The following is an 18,970-nucleotide window of genomic DNA, read 5'->3' as shown; positions in this document are numbered from 1 at the left end:
CTGACAAATAAAACTTTCGTCATTAGGGATTTATTTTCCACTTATTGATTGGATGTTTTATTAACAGAATCATGGACAAGTGGTTTGGTGACTCCAGCATTTTTAATGAACTTGTACTGCGGAATTGCGGCTATTTTAATGCTCCAAGGATGTCGGGGTCCGGTGGAGGTATAGTGACTGTTTTTAAAAGCAGTTTTACTTGTAAACAGTTGCCTCTGGCCTCGTTTAGTAGCTTTGAGATCAGCCTATTTGAACTCGGCAGCTCTCACACTGTGCTGTGTGCAGCGGTCTATCGGCCACCGAAGTACAACAAAAACTTTATAAATGACTTTTCTGATTTCCTGGCTGATATTATGCCAAGGTATGACCGAGTTCTCATTGTTGGTGATTTTAATATTCATGTCTGTCGTCCTACTTCACCTATGGCTCAGTCATTTCTCAATGTTACCGATTCTTTTAATTTTGTGCAGTCTGACTGGTGCTACCCATGAGCATGGTCACAGTCTTGATCTGGTTTTATCTTATGGTCTACCAGTTTGTAATTTAGCGATTGGTGACTCATTATTTTCAGACCATATGCCTGTTTTATTTGAGATAACGCTGTCCTGTGCTAAAGCTAAAGCTAAAGCATGCGCTGCAGCTAGGTTCCCTTCTACTTCCGGAGCAGGAAGCAAAACTTCACAGCCGCGCTGTGAAGCCGGAAAAAAGCGATTGATTATCAATTGACATTTCACCATTTTTAAAGCGGGTGAACCACGAGTAAACTTGAGCTTGACACATAGCGTCATCCTTGTAAGCGGTCTTCAACATTTGAACGGTTTCCGATGCTTTCTTCCCGAGCAGGAAGCAAAGCTTCAGCCGCGCGCTGCTCATAGAACTTCTCCATGGAGAAAAACGACGGCTGGACAAAACAGCTTTTACAAGAAAATTCACTGCGGGTAGATGAAACCTTCCACATCAACGCTGCTTGGCACACTGAACTCTCCGATTTATGTTTTCGAATCCACCTGAATAATGTGTAGTTGCGCCCCTGCCCATCATGGCACTTCAACAATATTACTTTACCTTTTATCTGGAAATAGTGTCTGTTTATTCTTGCCATACAGTCCTCTGTATTAATTATTGCTCTAAAGGTCTTGCCATACCAGTTTATTCCTCTGTATTTACTTTAGTTTCTTAGTTTATTCTTGCATTTTGTTCTTCATTCATTTCCATTTAGTTTCATTTGATTAGTTTTATCCTCTCGGTTTATTGCTATGTTCACTTTAGTTTCTATCCTGTTGCTAGATTTATTTTATCGTTTATTGACCATCAGTAATCTCATCACATGCTGCGCCGCCTAATCGTCATGTGTTTCACATCATGTGTTGATTTTTCACTGTTCAGCGTCGGATTCTCTGTTTTTATGCCATAATTCACATCTAGTTCGTCACTCCGTTTTGCCGCTTCTCATGTTTCAGAATTTTGCGCAATGTGCGCGGCGGTTTTTTTTTTTGTTTTTGTTTTGTTTTTTTAACTCCCTAAGGTGCAGGGCGATCGGGAAACATATCGATGTGGAAAAGGCAGACTGACACAAGTCTCTTAAAACAACGGAAACAATTTCGGTATTCTGATTATTGAAATGTTAAAGTGCTGTCTTGTTCTATCACCTCGTTTCATACCGGACCACTTACAGCTCCGTGTTAACGCTATAAAATGAACGCTCTCTATCGTGGTATCACTCATGGAGGGATTTCTTTATTTAAATGGGTTCATTTTTCAGAGGGATACAAAGTGAATGTATCGTGATTTTAGTAATTACATGTTTATAAGAGCGATTTTCTGTTGTCCTTCCATGGAAGCGTGCAGCTTTCAAACAGAAATAATTCACTTTTTAATATAAATTGCTGCTTTGACATGATCACAGAACTGCCAAAACGTAGCCTACATAAATACCAGACAAAGTGAATCACAGCAGCGTCATCAGCCGGTGTAGCTGCAGCCAAGCATGATTTAATGTTACACAATACAGTTTTACCAAGTTGCTCAAAGTCTAAACTGGTATTGTTGTGGATTTAAGGTGTAAAGTTTACCTTCGACCAAACGCCCCCCAAAGGCATCCCAGCGCCGCCCTTTTGTAAAAATGTCCGCCAGCGCCCCCTGCCGTCCTCTGAACGCCCCCTGGGGGGCGGTACCGCCCACGTTGAGAACCGCTATTCTAAATCATTGTGACTAGACTAGCTAACTTTTAAACAAAGTTAGCAGTACAATTTTGGACATGTGACTATTCCAGAATTAAAACAGCTTAACCGAAAAAATTTAGTTCTATATATGAAAATAAATTGACAACAAGATGTTATAAACGAGCGATATTCATGGCAAAATTCCTGACAGATCGTTTAGCTCATTCAAACGGAGTTTCTCTGACCCCGTCTGTTGCTGCCTTTACTCTGAGCTGCTCAGCGGGGGGAGGAAGCGCTCTGCTGAATGCGCTGTTGTGGGCCTTCAAAATAAAAGCATGCGAGTGGAAGATTTTAAAATTCTTCGCAACGCAACTGAGGTGAAATTATTGGGGGGGGGACGAATGTGACTCTCTTCAATATTGGGGGGGACATGTACCCCCCGTTCCCCCCTCTTCCTACGCCTATGGGTGTATCTGATTGGTTAATTGATCAAAGTTATTTAATAATGTTAAAATATTGGTTCCTGGTTTATAATGATTAAATAAAGTGATTATTAATTAGTAATGTACTGTTTTAGTTGATTGTGTTTGATTACAAGGATTTACTCCCTTCTTGCGGTGAAATCAACAAAAACCCAAATAATGACTTTTATTGGATTTTCTGCCTTTATTATATGCCTTTAGTATATTAATAACAATTAAAGAGTTTCGATGGATTCGATCCAGAATCAGAATACGGGTTTATTTAGTCTGAACAGAAACATCCTGTTAATACAAAAATATTTGAGGCACTTTAGTCAAACCTTTGAGTCAAAAGAAACAAGTTAAAAAGATATTCAGACAGTAATTAAAGCAAATAGTTATATTTAATTGATAAAAACGCTGCTAGATGTGCGTGTATTTTATAATTTGTCAAACCACAGCATTTCCTGTTTACGATGTTTTGTTTTGAAGGAACTTGCAGGAAAGAAGCGTATTTAAAATTCTTCCAGCTTTATTATTAGCTACCACTTGCAGCCACCAGAGGGCATAAACCCGCCGCTCTATTATAGCCATAGACAGGCTGTAGTGCAGTAGTTATCTCGTTTCCAGCTTGACAGCAGCGATTTAAGTGGGTCCCCGTTAGATACATTAACACAGATGTTTATACTGGGCTCATTTCAATGTTTTCTTTGTGCGTGTGAATTAGAAGCATCTCCTCAGAGTTGAATACAGCACCGCCGAGACTCAGAGCGAAGGCCAACCGATTTGCATGTTTTTAGATGTGACGTTGATTTTCACTTGTGCTTCCAGTTTTACACACAAACTCTAATGTAATCTTTAATGTAAAGATTACATTAAATTTATTAATGTAATCTTTACATTTTAGAATGTAGTTGCGGGCTGCTACCACTGGATGGCAGTAGATGGAGAAAGATCAGGGGCAAACGACATTTAAAATAAAAATATTGGTTTATCACATCAACATAACATTTCAAAAATGTTTTTATTAATCATATTATATATAAATTATTTAGTTAGATTGTTTTTTATTGCCGTGATCTCTAATAATTCAATTTTTTGTTTTTCTGTACCCTAAATCTCATTTTTTATTTTACTTTTGTCATTTTTACTGAAATCAATTTTAAAGTTATGAATTTAGTTGTAAGAATATATATTTCTGTCTATGCACCTGTTTTACACCTTAATGTGTTTATAATTGTATTACTTATTAAAGCTCATGTAATATTCGACATAAGTGTGAACATTTTAGATTTGGAGTAGAGGATTTAATTCTGTTTGTTTAGCTGTAGTCATTTATTAGACAATATGTAGTAAAAATATAATTTGACTGTTTTGAAATCTTTATTGTTCTCCAGAGGTGGTGAAATTATGCAACTGCATGTATTCTTCAAATGGAAGATTATTTATTTTTCATATTTTTGTCTCCCTTCTGATATTTTTAGGTTCTGTCTCAGCTGCTTTAGCTGACAATGGATTTTTAATCATTCTGATATGTTAAATCTATAATTACTTATTGCTTTAATCTTTTTTAAGTCCGTACAAAGCAGTTACTTTACATTTTATGACTTCTGCCCTCTACCATGTCCACTATTAAAAGTTTTAAATATTTATGACTGCTGTAGTTACCCTCTATGTCCACCAGATGGCAAAAATCGGCTTGCTCTGCCTCAAAAGTTGTTTTTTTGTTCGTTTTTGCCATAAACTCTCCGTCTCTCTATTTCCCTCCTGTGGTCACAAGCTGGAATTACACACCAAAATCCTTCAGTCTAGTCTAAGTAATGCTGAATTAGATTAATAATAAAATCATGAGTAATTATTAGTGAACAGAAGGACTGCCGCTCTGTGGAGTTGCTTCTAATTCACACTTACAAAGAAAAGCGGACACAAATATTAACTGCAACTACAAATAAAGCTGCACAATTTGCATTATCTGCATTTCCTTATAATTAAAACACCTGGATTTCCAGCATTTCCTGTTTCCGGAAATGCTGGAAATTCAGAAAACAGGAATAATAATAAATTTATCAGCTTTAAAGTAATTATTTAAAGCTGGTAAAATAATACATTTTACCAGCTTTATTATTTATGTAATTTTAGCCACCAGTCGGCAAAAACCCGCCGTTCAAAATGAGGTTGTAGCGGAGTAGTTAACTAGTTTACAGCCTGACAGCAGCGAGTTAAATGGGTCCCAGTTAGATAAATCAACACAGATATTTATCCTGGGCTCATTTTAATGTTCAATGTTTTCTTTGTGCGTGTGAATTAGAAGCAGCTCCTCAGTTGAAGACAGCACCACGACAATAAAAAATAGAGTGAAATATTTGGAAAACATTAAGTTGTATTGTACTAACTTATTAGATTTCACATATGTTTTAATTTATATAAATATAAATTTGTAAAAGGTACAATTTTCCATAATTAATTTTCTAGAAGAGTACGTGAACGACAGTTTTAAAGCCATTAAAGCGCTGTGTTTTGTGTTAGCCATGTGTTTAGTGGCGTATGCAAACGTTACCTGGGAGCCCGGTGTTACCGGCTGGTTGGATCCTCATCGCTCCGCCTCAACTTACCCGCCGCTGGCGTACAGAGGTGTATCAAATGAACGCTCCCTGAAGTGATAACGGTGTCCAATCAGCGCCGGGGATGGTGGCTATGTGCGTTGTGTGGTAAACGCTACGAGCAAGGCTAGACAGTCAGTATGGCGGAGGGGAGCAGTGTGAGCGACTCAGAGGGGCTAGAAAAGCATCTAGAGAGCCTACTGAGCCGCTACTCAGGTGACGAATCCGGAGCTGACAGCGAGCTGTTCTGCGCTGATTTCTGCAAGGTAATAGGCCCGTTGTTGAACACGGTACCAGGCTTGTTGTCGAAGATAAGAGCCTTAATGTTAGCCGAATCCCCTCCCCCAGAACTGCATTAGCAACGGAGCTTTTTAGCACGTAGCTGCTACGACGTTAGGTCTTTACAAACCTTTAAAAACCGGATTAAACATGTTTTAAACTATGTGCCCAGTATTCCAAACGTATACCAAGGAGATACAATGAAAATAGCTAAATCTGTATGGCGGTTAGAACGTGACATTAATGGCTTTCTGTTCAGCTAACAAGGCTATTGGTTGAAGCTAACTGTTTAGCTAACTCAAAATGTACCATCAAGTTTGTTGCCCGTTATTTTCAGTGATGAACCAACTGCCTTATGTGTAGCAACTAACAGCCATTAAATACGTTTATATCAAGATTACTATCTTTAATTCTTAATTGCATTTTACTCACACATTTAGTCATGCTGATTAGCCTCGACGTTTAGCTTCATAAATTAACAACAAGTTCATTTGCAGTGGTTTAAAACGTATTTATACATTATTAGGTGCTCTCCAAACCTGGAACTTGCTTAATGTCACTGCATTATTTACGTAAAATAAATGAAGCAGTTATTCTACAATGTTGAATAATTTAATAGTGCTACTATTTTGGCCACTTATGTAGTAAATACCTCAGAATAATCTGATGGTATCTACTGTGTAGAAGAAACCTGCTGGTTTCTTTTTAAGTTATTAGGTTTTGTGGATAGATAAAGATATGCTTTTAAAAGGGAACTGGCTCTACACGGTAAATGAACCATTGTGGCCTTTTTATTTTCAATTTTGTAACGATGGTATTGGGGCTGTACGATATTAGAAAATCTTGCTTGGTCTGTGACCTTTGGCATTTTGAGTAAGGTCATTCACGTCCAGCGATCATCTGCAGCAGTGAGAGACTTATCAACTCTCTAAATATTACATGAGCATGAAAAGTGCAAATGTAAAACTTTCAATAGCTTATCCAATAATCATGGCATTCCAAACAATCCTTTGTGATATAAATATTGCACACACAACAACATATAGCGCTGACTTTCAACACAAATTTAAGCTTAATTTCTGACACAAACATCGAACTGTTCTTGTGCATTTTGTTTTTGACTCGTCTCTGCTGACTCTGCAGGTGGTGGAGGAGTCTGCCTCTCACTGGCGTGTCCCGCTGCCTCGCCTCAGGATCCTCCAAGTGGCTCTGCGGCACTTTTCTCGAGCCTCAGCCTTCTTCCTAACAAGCTGTGATCATGTAGGCCACACTATCAGTAGTCTGGCGCTGTGAGTATATGAATCTCTCCCATGTGTTTGGTTTTTATTGAATAATAACTTTTAACTTTTGGATTTCAAGCAGCATCCCGGACAACAAGATTCAAACAGACTGCTGAAGCAAATGAAAAAACCATAATTGAACAAAGGCTTTTTTATTCTTGTGTTTCTAAATAAAGAAGCCAAAGAATCCAGAATGTCAGATATGAGATTTAGCTAGAAATAAACCGAAACAGGCCTCAGGTCTATCATGAGCACTTCACGGGGAGAAGAATCGGTTCTTTTAAGAATAATATTTGTTGATTCTCTGTGTCACTTACAAAGTTATTGTTAAATTACATGAAAAATATAATTTAATACATTTAAAGAAGCGGTTGGTAGCTTTCTGTTTTTCATAAATTTGCAAAGCACTCAATCTATTTTCACATTATCATATTGTGGTATTTTGTGTGTGTGTGTGTGCCACTCGCCCTTTCCTCAGGCTGCAGAAGTTGTATAGTGATTAATAAATATTTGCTCTTATTTCTTTCCATAGGAGTGTGTTTGAGTTGCTGCTGTTCTTTGACCAGAAGGATTTCAATGAGGAGCCGCTAAAACATTTCACTGCTACATTCCAGGTAAGTTGATGCGTTTTATTGTGAAAAATGTTTTTGTTTTCTTGCAAATTTATGACTGTTTGACATCAGACAATTTACAATTTCTTTGTCATAAATATGTTAAATTGATCTCAAAATTTCAGCGCTTTTGGTGGAAATTTACGTCACCATAGTTGTATTATTAGTTTTTGTCCAGTAATGTTTCCTAGGTTACTTTGAAGAAGAGCTCTTCAGCATGTTGTCGTCTTTTTCTTCCAGGAGTGTTATTCAGTCTTAGCGAAGTATGAAAATGTTTTCCTACTTCAAGTGGAGCGCCTCCTCCAGCAGGGCGGACCGTGGACCAGCCCCGCCTTACAGGCCATCCTCGGTGAATCCAGTTTACCTCAGATTGAAGGTAAATAACAGAGACTTCCACTTTATGCAGTTTTATTGTTAAATGCGCCTGAAAATTAACTTCCTGTCTATCCCCTCAGTGGATCGTTACATTAGCTCCGAGCCGCCGGTGTTCCTCGACCTCCGCGTTCGGTACCTTTCATCCCGCGGTCGCCATGGCGACGCTGCAGCTCTGGCTAAATGCTGCACTCGGTTTCCCGCTGCAGGACAGCCGCTGTTCTTCCTCCAGGTCTACCTCTCATGGCTTCTCAGAACAACGCAGCACGACCTCCTGCACCGAGAGGTGGGTGGAGCTTAATCCGAACCTGCCTTTACGCCGGCCGGTCTGTTGTCTAGTTGCTCAGCATCCTCCATCGTTTTTAGATGGCTGACATTAACGGCAAAGATGCTCTACACATCATCTGCAACCTGGAGTGTGAGGAGACGGATGAGATGCTTTTAGCTCTCAGCACTGCCTTCCTGTCTCAACAGCTCCAGAGAGGAGACATGTACTATCTATGGTAGATAAATGGAGGTTAATATGTGGAGTTGGTCACCATGGAGCTGTTCTGAGACTCTTTGTCTGTTTGTAGCGAGCTCGTCCTGGTGTGGACCAGTCTCCATAGACGGTTAAAGACGTCCAAGCAGACTCTGTTGGAGGCGTGTCGTCGACTGATGCTGTGCGCCACAAACGTCAAATCAATCTTTCCCTTCATCAGAGCTGTGCTGCAGGAGGTAAGAAAGGTTTCATTAGAGGCGATAGGAACTTCTGTCATAAACTGACTCTTTTCATTTCTGCCTATCCAGGTCGGTGAAGACGGAGTGCAGTTCTGTGTGGAGCTCTGTGCCGACGCTCTGAGATCCTGTCTTCCATGCGACGTCCTCACAAAGACGCTCATTTATAAAACCATCGCCGGGCTGCTGCACAGCGATCTAGACGTGTGCCGGGCGTGTGCTCTGCTCGTCTTCTTCCTGGAGCGCACCGTCGAGTCCTACAAGACGGTGTACCTGCTCTATATGCACCCCGACCAGGAGTACCACATGGACGACAGCCCGATAGGGAATAATGTTCGCTTTGAGACCCTACAGGTATAGTGGTTTTAGGATGGTCCTCTAGAGTCAGTTCTTCCTTGCGGCATCGCATCTTCTCTTGCAGAATCTATAATAAGAAAGGTTAACTCTTAATCTCTAATGCTAATTTTAGAAAACAGTGAATTAAGAGTTTGAAGAGTTGATAGATTTTCTGCAGACTGTGTGTAATAACTTTAGACACCATTACAAATGTAACTTGTTTATTTTCTGCTTTTTTATTTTGCAGGTCTTGAAGAAGGACTTGTGTTTTGACCCGGAGTTCTGGAACCTCATTGCTTTGCGGACCAACTGTTTGAAGCTGATGAGCGAGAAGGTGGTCAGTGCTGCGCTGGAAGAAATCATGGAAGACAAATGGATCTCCAAGTATTGCACCAGGGGTTCTGCCCTCCGCTCAGTTTGTCAAAGAGGACCTGCTGCTAAAAAACGACATCATAAGGAAGACAGATTTTGTAAAACAGATTCAAACACTGCAACCAAAAGATTTAAGAAGGACTCTGAGAAAATGCGCGTGAATAGTCATTCTCTAAGAAGAAGAGGCAACCAGGGGTCGCAAGCTTTGAGAGAATCTTCTTCTGCACCTTTGAGGCGCTCGTTTTGGCAGCTCGACAGAATACACGGCAGTTTGACACTGAGGTATGACGAACATCGACGCACTACAAGGCTTTCTGAGAGAAATCTGCCGAAACGAAAGATCAAGAAGCCCAAGTGGCTCCTGGACGACTCGGGAACGCTGGAGAACGTTCCGCTGAAGATGAAAAGGAACGGACTGAAGCCACAAAAGCTGCGATCTTGTGTGATGAAAAGATCCCAAACCGGTTCAATGAAAAACGCCAAACTCAAACCCCAAGTACACAGTTGCCTGAAGCCGAAGGAGAACAAGTACCAGAATGGGTTGTCTATGGATCCTGTGAAAGCAGCAAACCCTCCCCAAATCATCCTAGAGCTGTCTCTTCCAGACAATGAATTGATGGATACATTCAGTGACGATTCTTGCAACCGTCCCAAAAGGTTCTCTCAAATGCTTCTTTATAAACCAACAGTGAAATATCCCGATACTTCACCCCCACCGAAGACTGGGCACGGCAAAGAGGTGATTCTGAGATCACGGGATGCCACCATGTTTGTACAGATGCTGCACTGCTACGCACGGCGGCAAAAAGGAAAAGGTAGCGGCTCGAACGTTCACGGCTCTGTGTCGACAATCACACGCTCATCGGCGCAAGGAAGCCCGTCGAAGGATTCAGAATCATGTGAGAGGCCCGGCTCTAGGCCTAAAAGTATCACACCAGAAAAGGTCAAAGAGAGGGGGTTGCATGTTTCAGAAAAGCTTCCCAAAGCTCAAAGCACAAAAGAAGCCCTCGATTCATCTGGAATCCCTCAAGCTGAAACGGGAAAGGACTTTCAAAACGATCCATCCGAAAGTTCTCCTGCTGTGATGGAAGGAACCACTGCGTCGCCGACTTCTGCAGCAGCACAAGTGGCAGAAACCGCAAAAGGTCAAGACTTCCCACGAGCCGAGTCCGTCGCCTCAGGTGGAGAGGCATTTGAGGTGTCGGCTGTTGAAATGAAAGTCACCATCGCCTCACAAGCCTCAGTTTTAGCCAAAGTCTCCAAGTCTCCAACAAAAGATGTAGACCAAGTTTCACCATTCTCAAAGGTGGTGAAGAATAAGAAGAAATCTACAGATGTAGTTCAGTTGGATTTGATTAACAGTGACTCGGATAATGATTTTCTTTCACGATCTGAAGATGTTGCACTCAACAGCGTAGAACAGGAAATCAAGCCCTTGTCGTCTCAGGAAGACGGCAGCAAGAACTCCATAGCAGGCAGCTTCACTCCCAACATGGCTGCTGCAGAGGTGTTGAGGAAAAGTCCAAAAGGAAAGGCACCTCATAGAAATGACAAAAGCCCTGTTAAAAATATCAGTTTAGCTCCTTCTTGTAGTTCCGATAAGTCTATATGGACGTTGCCAACAGAGCTGGTCACTGAATTTTCACCTGAGCAGCTTACAGATCAAGATCAAGGCCACTCTAAAGGTCTGGCAAGTAAAGGCAAGCCTAAGCATTCTCAGAAAACAGAAACTACCTCTAACAACGCTGTGCGGGAACAGGAGATGGCTGTAGTTGATGTGCAAGTTAAGAAAGAAAATTCAAAAGCTCTGGATACTCGCTCAGAAACGTCTGAGAACAGTGAGCTTATGGAAACTGCTCCAGAAACGGAGGAATCCAAGCTGGAGCATTTCTGCACCTACTGCAGCAAGTTCTTCATGGGGGCTCGGGTTGTAGAGCACGCAATGTTCCACTTCCGGAAAGACGAGTGCACTTTCTGCAGAACGATCTTCAAAGACGACCTGTTGGCCATGATGCACCTCTCTGACCATATAGAGAAAATGAAGAGGTTGAAAACTGAAGAAACCAGCGTTGCTATGCCAAAAACCTCAGCCAAAGCGAAGACGACAAACGTGCCTTCTGGACACAAAGAGAGACCCAAGAACTCCGCATCCGAACCCAGAACTTTAAGATCTAATCAAAACCAAACGGGTGTAACATCTTCACATGACAAGCAAGCATCCAAGCCTGTCATTGGAGAAACTACAGTCCACAGGGTAAATGGGCATATTTCCAAAAAAGAATCTAAGAGATTGAAGAAAGACTCTGATTTCAAGCAGGAACCTGTACAGCAACTGAGTTTTGATAAAGGAAATCATCACCGAGTGTGTGATTCAAGGTTGCAAGAAAATAAGCTAATTAAATCTGAAAATCCAGTATCGGGTCAGACCAATAAGGAGCTGAAGTCTTCAGACGATGGCAAGAAAAGGAGAGAATCTTTCCAACTTCAAGAAACGTACTCTAATCCAACTGTTGATGTTGACGAGGAAGAGGATTTGGTTTCCTGTCCTGCAAAAAGATGCTCCTGGTTTACAAACCTCTCAAAGAACCGAGTTGGCCTGCTGTACCATGCTCTGGACAAACACTATGGCGACATCAAGCCTTTAGAGCTGGCATTCCGCGTTGCAAAGAGCAAATGCAGCATCTGCATGAGGGTGATGTGGAGCTTCGAACACTTCCAGCACCATATCGAGAGACACCGACTTGTCCCGAGGCACCCCTGCCTCCACCGGGGCTGTAAGGCCAGGTTCAAAAGCGGAATGGAAATGCGGCGGCACACCAGGAAGCACAGCCCACTGCAGGCGATGTGCTGTCGCCCTGGATGCTCCCAGCTTTTCATTTGTCTCTGGGCACTGAATCTTCACGAAAGAGAACACTATGCTTCCAAGTCAACTGAGTCAGACTCGAATGCCAATGCACAACGAGGCGAAAGATTGTCTAAAACACATGATGGAAAGAAAACTCAAAGCTCAGACGACCCCGTCAGGTTCACTTCCCTTAAGTTAAACGAACAAACAAACAACTCTTTAAGAAGACACATTAAAGTTCCTCTTACTGTCAGCACAGCAGCTCAACAACACAAGTTCAAAGTTGGAAACAAAAGCATTGATTCTGAAAAAGACACCTCTCCTCAACCCATGTCCATAAATCTTCGATTGAGGCAAACATTAAGTAAAGGCCAAGTGACAACCCAAGCTCCCAAAAGTCATAAAGTCGTCTCATCATCATTGCTAAAACACAAAGCTAAAGTAAAGAATAGGTTAAAGTTAAAAAATGCCAGAATAGCCACTCGAGGTCTTAAGAAAAGAAGATGTCCTCCAAGATTGAGCAAAACTGCCGCCGGTCAGAAGATACTCGCTCAAGACGCGAAAGAGAACAGTGAACTCGATCAAGAGGACGTGATGACAGAAATGATAGCGAGTGATTCAGAGATCAAGCAGATTAGAACTAAGCAAACATCCAGCAGTAAATTTCAGTCCAACAGTTTAAAACAGTCTGGCCTCACCAGACAGAAGTCAACAGATGGCAGAAAGAAACTTCGAAAAGTCAAGAATTACTGCGCGTCTTCAGATTCCAGCAAGTTGAAGAAAACCAAGTATGGAAGAATTGAAGTGACTAAAAAGGCTGGCAAGATACATCAAGAGCTAAACTCTGCTTCGAGAGCATCTGCGGAGTCCGAACCGATTAAAGTCAAAGCACTGGTTGAAATTTCTGCTGATGAGAAGACGAATAACCAGGACTCACTTCAGGAGGAGTCCAATAGCGCCATTCCAGCAGAAGGCGCTGAGAAGACGTCAGGTTTTAGGAAAGTAGAAGGCATCAACGGTGCTGCTTCAAGCTCTGGCAAGCCACTGAAGAAAGGTGAAACGTTGAAGAAAAGGCTCAGTCAGAAAGGCAAAAACCAAACCTTGCAAAATCTCCCCAAATCCCCAATGGAGGCCAAAGAGCAGGACAAACGGGTGAAGGCTAAAGGAGCAGAGGGAATATTAAAGGGGTTGAAAAAGCTAATAAAGAGCACTCTTGTTGAGAAAGAAAAGAGGAAGGAAGCGCCTGAAAATGTAGCTCTAGATGCATCCCCTCCATCAATTCCTACTGATGTTTTGACTGCTTGTCCATCTAAAGTCCCTGAGAAAAATGAGCAGAGTATTTATCAAAAGGAAAAACGAAAGAAATCAAAAATTACAGATAAGTCTGAAACCAGTAGAGCAACCAAGAGGCGTAAAGAGATTAATAAAGACAAGACACGAAAGCTCGCCAAGAAAAAATGTAAAGAGGGCATTCATCCAGGAGCTGCCAGAGGAAATCCTCCAACACAACCTTCTCCGTCTAACGTTAATTCCGCTGGCTGCTCTCCAACGCTCGAAGACAAAGAATTTAGCGAGGGAGTCGTTTCCACGCCATGTAAGAAAACCCTCGCGGCATACGGCAAGAAGCCGTACCTGCGCCTGCCGCCCACTGCGTACCTGGACGAAAAGTACACCGCTATGCCGAAGCGGAGGAAGGAGTCGCCGCTCTTCCAGTCTAGCGTCATCCTCCAGTCGCCCTGCCTGAAAGTGGCCCTGCAGAGGCACCGGTGCGCCAAGTGCTTCTCCACTTTCAACTGCGCCGAGGAGCTGCAGAGTCACAGCCAGCAGCAGAAGTGCTCCAACCTGTTTGGGTTTGACTCTGACGATGAGGGTGAGTTAAGTCATCTGCGGTCTCCCCCCCCATCTCCCTCGGTATTTGAAGGGGTTAGGGAGCTGAATATTCAAGACACCCTCTGAAAACTCTTTCATTACTGGATATTTTAATAGTTCAAACAAATGTACCTTGATATGAATTAGTACGCACGTTAGAAGCCATCTTAGCTCTGGCACAGAAGCTAACGTCCGCAGTCTTTCTTATCTCCACTCTTGGGGTTTCAGGCAAAATAAATATTCCTCCTGAATTATCTGCTTTGCAACTATGCAACATGGCCTAAAAATATGTCTTTAGGCCACTTCTATTAATTTATAAAATTGATTTTATTTGTGTTCTGTGGTTTCAGGTAACGGCTGAGCCCGTGCTACAAGGACAGCTAAGCTTTTGGATGCTAGCCGAGCTAGCACCAAACTGCAAGGAACCAGAGGACTGTGATCGTACCTCAGCAAGTCGGCGCTCCCAAGACGCAGACCCAGAAATTAACAGGAACAGACATTGGGACGCTTCAGTGGAGCGAACATAAAGCCCTAAAGAAACTTCTGAGCTGAAAGGGACAGTACTGAAGTGCCTCCTCTGGAACCGCTGTGCTACGTTACCTCCATACGGAGACTAAACCACACAAAACAATGCATAAAAACAAGGCTACAAATGTTTCCATTAGTAAGCCATACAGTGACATTGGTCCCTTTTTGCACTGTCCTGATAAGGATGAGTTGATTTGTCCTCGTATTGAAAGAGGTTTGGAATTGAAAATTAAATTTTTATCATCTTGGGGTCCTAATTTAGACAGAGTCTAAACTACAAAGTCGTAAGGTAGTTGTGTGAGTCTTCAGTAAGAGTTTTTTTTAATTAGATATAACTCTTGTTTAAATACTAATTGTATTTCCTATTGAGAAAAGGATCCCTATGGGGCTCGTTCAGCTCCGCACTGCTTCTCCTTGCAGCAACCAACCAGTAGAGGGCAGTGTGCTCCAACTTTGACCTAGTCATCAAGGTAACTTCCCGTTTTTTCCTGTTCAGAGAAGATTAAAGGATACACATTGCTATATTGTCACCCAAATGCTTTCTGACACGCTGAAGCTGCTCACTTTATTTACCACTGTGTTGACTCAAGAAATGGCTCCATTTTTAATAGCTCATAGGAAAGCTGTGTGTAAGTTAACAATTATGAACCAGAAAATGTGCCAGTGACCTACTAATTTATCATGATTATTTTTGTTTTAAATGACCATCATTATTCACATTTGGGTGTTTTCTTTCCGGCTCTTTTTACTTTTCGTCATGTTTCGATTGACCACGGTGACGACTTCCCGTCGGTGATATTTTCTCCTTCAGGATCGCTTCATCAAAGTGTTACTGTGAGGCCGCACGTGTCTTTTCATGAGCAGCGACAGGTTTTATTTATTTGCTTTCTTTTATAGGTATATAAATGTATATCTTTTGTAAATATATGAAGAGTTTCAATGGCTTATTATATAAATGCTGGAGCCAGGTTTATATTTTGTTCTTGAGGGGGGGAGGGAAAATTAAAATGTTTCAAATTGCCTTACAGGGTTTCATTCATATTTTTTAAGTTCTGTGCAGACATGCAGAAAAATGTGAGAAATTTAATATTTTAGATACGTTATTATTTCATTAGGTGTTATTTCAGATGAGAGGGAGCGCCAGACAAACGGACCAAAATGAAATTGAATCTCCCTTCTTTTCCGTTACTTCTTATATTCTTCGTCAACATGACAACCCGAGACTTTAGACCAGGAAGGAACTTGAGTCCAAATTAGGAATTAGGTTGTTTCCCCCAGGTGTTCCAGTGAACAGTCACTGAGTAGGAATGTTTCATATGCGGTTGGAAAGCCTATTTCCTCTTAAATGGTCCCACACTTCTAAGGAGCTAATAAAAATAAGCTGAAACTTTTGGTGGAGGCAGTGTGATGATGTGGGCTGGCTTGTCTTTCACTGGAAAAACAGTTTGTCGTTGCAGACGCTGTCAACAGAGAGATGGAGATTGGATTGTGCAGCTAGTGACGGCCCTTATCTGCAGGACACTAAGAGTCTGCCTGGAGAATTTGTGCGTGAACTTTGACCTCAACCCTGTTGTCTAAATTATCTGATCGGTTTAGACATGATGTTTAGAGAGGATTTTGAGTTTTTCCAAGGGGAGGGTTTCACATACTTGACTGCTGCTCAACCCAAAAATAAAGATTCCTTAAACTTTAAAAGAAAACAAGCAGCCTCTCCAACAAGTTTATTATCTAGGAGCATTGATGAAATCAGCATGATGCTTCCTCCATGCATTTTCAGCTGGACCTTTTTACATCCAACATTTCCAGTTGAGCTTGAAGTTGTTTGTTGGAACAGGTGCATTTTTCTCAGCCTTTCACCGAATAGGAAGACGGCTGTTAAGCAATTGCTGAAACACTGCAACAGCACCAAATTTTACCAAGTAATTTTGTTCTAGTTTTGAGTGCAAGTATTTGTTTTCTTATTCCAAGTGTACCAACTTTTGTGCAACAAATAGCCTGATTAAAGTAAATTATCCATCCATTTTCTTCCTCTTATCCGGGGTCAGGTTGCGGGGCAGCAGCTTCATAAGGGAGGCCCAGACTTCCCTCTCCCCAGTCACTTCTTCCAGCTCCTCCGGGGGAATCCCAAGGCGTTCCCAGGCCAGCCAAGAGACATAATCCCTCCAGCTTGTCCTGGGTCTTCCCCGAGGCCTCCTCCCGGTGGGACATGCCCGGAACACCTCACCAGGGAGGCGTCCAGGAGGCATCCTTACCAGATGCCCGAGCCACCTCAACTGGCTCCTCTCGACGTGGAGCAGCGGCTCTACTTTGAGTCCCTCCTGCATGACTGAGCTTCTCACCCTATCTCTTAAGGGAGAGCCCAGCCACCCTGCGGAGGAAACCCATTTCGGCTGCTTGTACCCTTGATCTCGTTCTTTCGGTCATGACCCAAAGCTCATGACCATAGATGACGGTGGGAACGTAAATCGACCGGTAAATCATGAGCTTCGCTTTTTGGCTCGGCTCTCTCTTCACCACGGCGGACCGGTACAGCACCCGCTTCACGGCAGACGCTGCCCCAATCCGCCTGTCGATCTCCCGCTCCCTTCTTCTCTCATTTGTGAACAAGATCCCCAGATACTTAAACTCCTCCACTTGAGGCAGGATGACCCCCTGACCCGGAGAAGGCACTCTACCCTTTTCCGGCTCAAGACCATGGCCTCGGATACAGGGACCTGACGGCCCGTATCTAAGGGCCCGGTACCCCTTACTCCCGGATTACCCCCCACAGGGCCTCCCGAGGGACACTGTCGAACGCCTTCTCCAAGTACACAAAACACTTGTAGACTGGTTGGCGAACTCCAGGACCCTGCTGAGGGTGTAGAGCTGGTCCAGTGTTCCACGACCAGGACGAAAGCCACACTGCTCTTCCTGAACTCCGGGCGGGATCTCATCCACCCCCGGAGCCCTGCCACCGAGGAGCTTTTTGACCACCTCGGCGACCTCGTCCCCAGAGATTGGAGAGCCCAACCCAGAGTCCCCAGGCTCAGCTTCCTCAACAGAGGGCATGTTGGTGGGATTGAGGAGGTCTTCAAAGTATTCCGCCCACCGGCCCACAACATCCCGAGTTGAGGTCGGCAGCGCACCATCCCCACTATAAACAGTGTTGGTGCTGTACTGTTCCCCCCTCCTGAGACACCGGATGGTGGACCAGAATCCCCTCAAAACTGTACGGAAGTCTGTCTCCATGGCCTCTCGAAACTCCTCCCACGCCCAAGTTTTTGCCTCAGCGACAACCCCATGCGAGCCGCATGCCGCTTCGCCCACCGGTACCCATCAGCTGCTTCTGGAGTCCCACAGGCCAAAAAGGCCCGATAGGACTCCTTCTTCAGCTTGACAGCATCCCTCACCGAAGGTATCCACCAACGGGTTTGAGGGTTGCCGCTGCGACAGGCACCAACAACCTTGCGGCCGCAGCTCCGATAGGCCGCCTCGGCAATGGAGGTGCGGAACATGGTCCACTCAATGTCCCCCACCTCCCCCAGAATGTGTTCGAAGTTCTGCCGGAGATAAGAGTTGGAACTCCGTCTCACAGGGGACTCCGCCAGACGTTCCCAGCAGATCCTCACTACACGTTTGGGCCTGCCAGGTCTGACCGGCTTCCTCCCCCACCACCGGAGCCAACTCACCACCAGGTAGTGGTCAGTGGACAGCTCCGCACCTCTCTTCACCCGAGTGTCCAAGACATACAGCCACAAATCCGATGAGACGATGACAAAGTCAATCATTGAACTGCGGCCTTGGGCGTCCTGGTGCCAAGTGCACATATGGACGCCCTTATGCCTGAACATGGTGTTCGTGATGGACAATCCGTGACGAGCACAGAAGTCCAACAACAGAACATCACTCGAGTTCAGATTGGGGGGGCCGGCCACCAGGCGCTCGCCATCGTGCCCCACCTCCAGGCCTGGCTCCAGAGTGGGGCCCCGGTGACAAGCGTCTGGGCGAGGGAAAACCAAGTCCAAAGTTTGTGTCCATCATAAGGGGTCTTCGGGTAAATTATACCATTAATATTGATGAAAATATACTAGTTGTAAGTAAAGTGTCTGCTTTCTATCAGTGTAAAAGATTTTGTGTTTTCGCGGTGTAAAGACTGTTCCTAGCCTGTGTATCTACACCGAGTTCCTTTTGGCATTCTTCATGTTCTGAGTTTTGATAAGTCCAATCGAGTGTAAAAATGCAGGACGTATCACCTTTTTGTGTTCAGTAGAAATCTCAATCCCATGTTCTTCATCATCTTTGTAGCTGCCAAAAACAATTTACACTTGTGGATATTGACGGATTTACATTTCCTGGATTCAACTTACATTTCCTGGATTCAAGTAAAACTTTTAAGTATTCCTTGCTAAATACTTTCAGTGGTGCATTTTAGCAACTATGATCATCACTGAAAAGTGAATTTATTCCATAGAAAATGCTAACCTCTGATTCATATCACACAGTAGTGTTTATTTCTGTTAATTTAGCTGAGAATGAAAACCTTGGAAGTTAAGTAACTG

At 43.2% G+C, this 18,970-nt stretch overlaps 1 protein-coding gene across 1 annotated transcript; it reads left to right on the top strand.

Annotated features, from left to right (window-relative positions):
• The first annotated feature begins 5,222 nt into the window (after positions 1-5,222).
• On the top strand, positions 5,223-15,453 carry LOC103476848 (uncharacterized). Its single transcript, XM_008429521.3, has 10 exons — positions 5,223-5,489; positions 6,646-6,791; positions 7,315-7,396; positions 7,634-7,769; positions 7,849-8,051; positions 8,132-8,268; positions 8,341-8,482; positions 8,555-8,836; positions 9,066-13,905; positions 14,255-15,453. Exons 1-10 carry the CDS (start codon positions 5,364-5,366, stop codon positions 14,263-14,265), a joined length of 6,105 nt encoding a protein of 2,034 aa, XP_008427743.2. The 5' UTR covers positions 5,223-5,363; the 3' UTR covers positions 14,266-15,453.
• Positions 15,454-18,970: the final 3,517 nt, after the last annotated feature.

Source organism: Poecilia reticulata, chromosome 2, assembly GCF_904066995.2.
Source record: "Poecilia reticulata chromosome 2, P_reticulata-male-v2, whole genome shotgun sequence".
Taxonomy (NCBI): Eukaryota; Metazoa; Chordata; class Actinopteri; order Cyprinodontiformes; family Poeciliidae; genus Poecilia; species Poecilia reticulata.
This window is presented reverse-complemented; position numbering and strand designations above follow the sequence as displayed.

Coding starts and splice junctions, on each gene's coding strand:
- LOC103476848 (XM_008429521.3), top strand. CDS start 5,364: ATGGCGGAGGGGAGCAGTGTGAGCGACTCAGAGGGGCTAGAAAAGCAT. Junction 7,770..7,848: donor CAGTTTACCTCAGATTGAAG/GTAAATAACAGA, acceptor CTATCCCCTCAG/TGGATCGTTACATTAGCTCC. Junction 8,837..9,065: donor TTCGCTTTGAGACCCTACAG/GTATAGTGGTTT, acceptor TTTATTTTGCAG/GTCTTGAAGAAGGACTTGTG.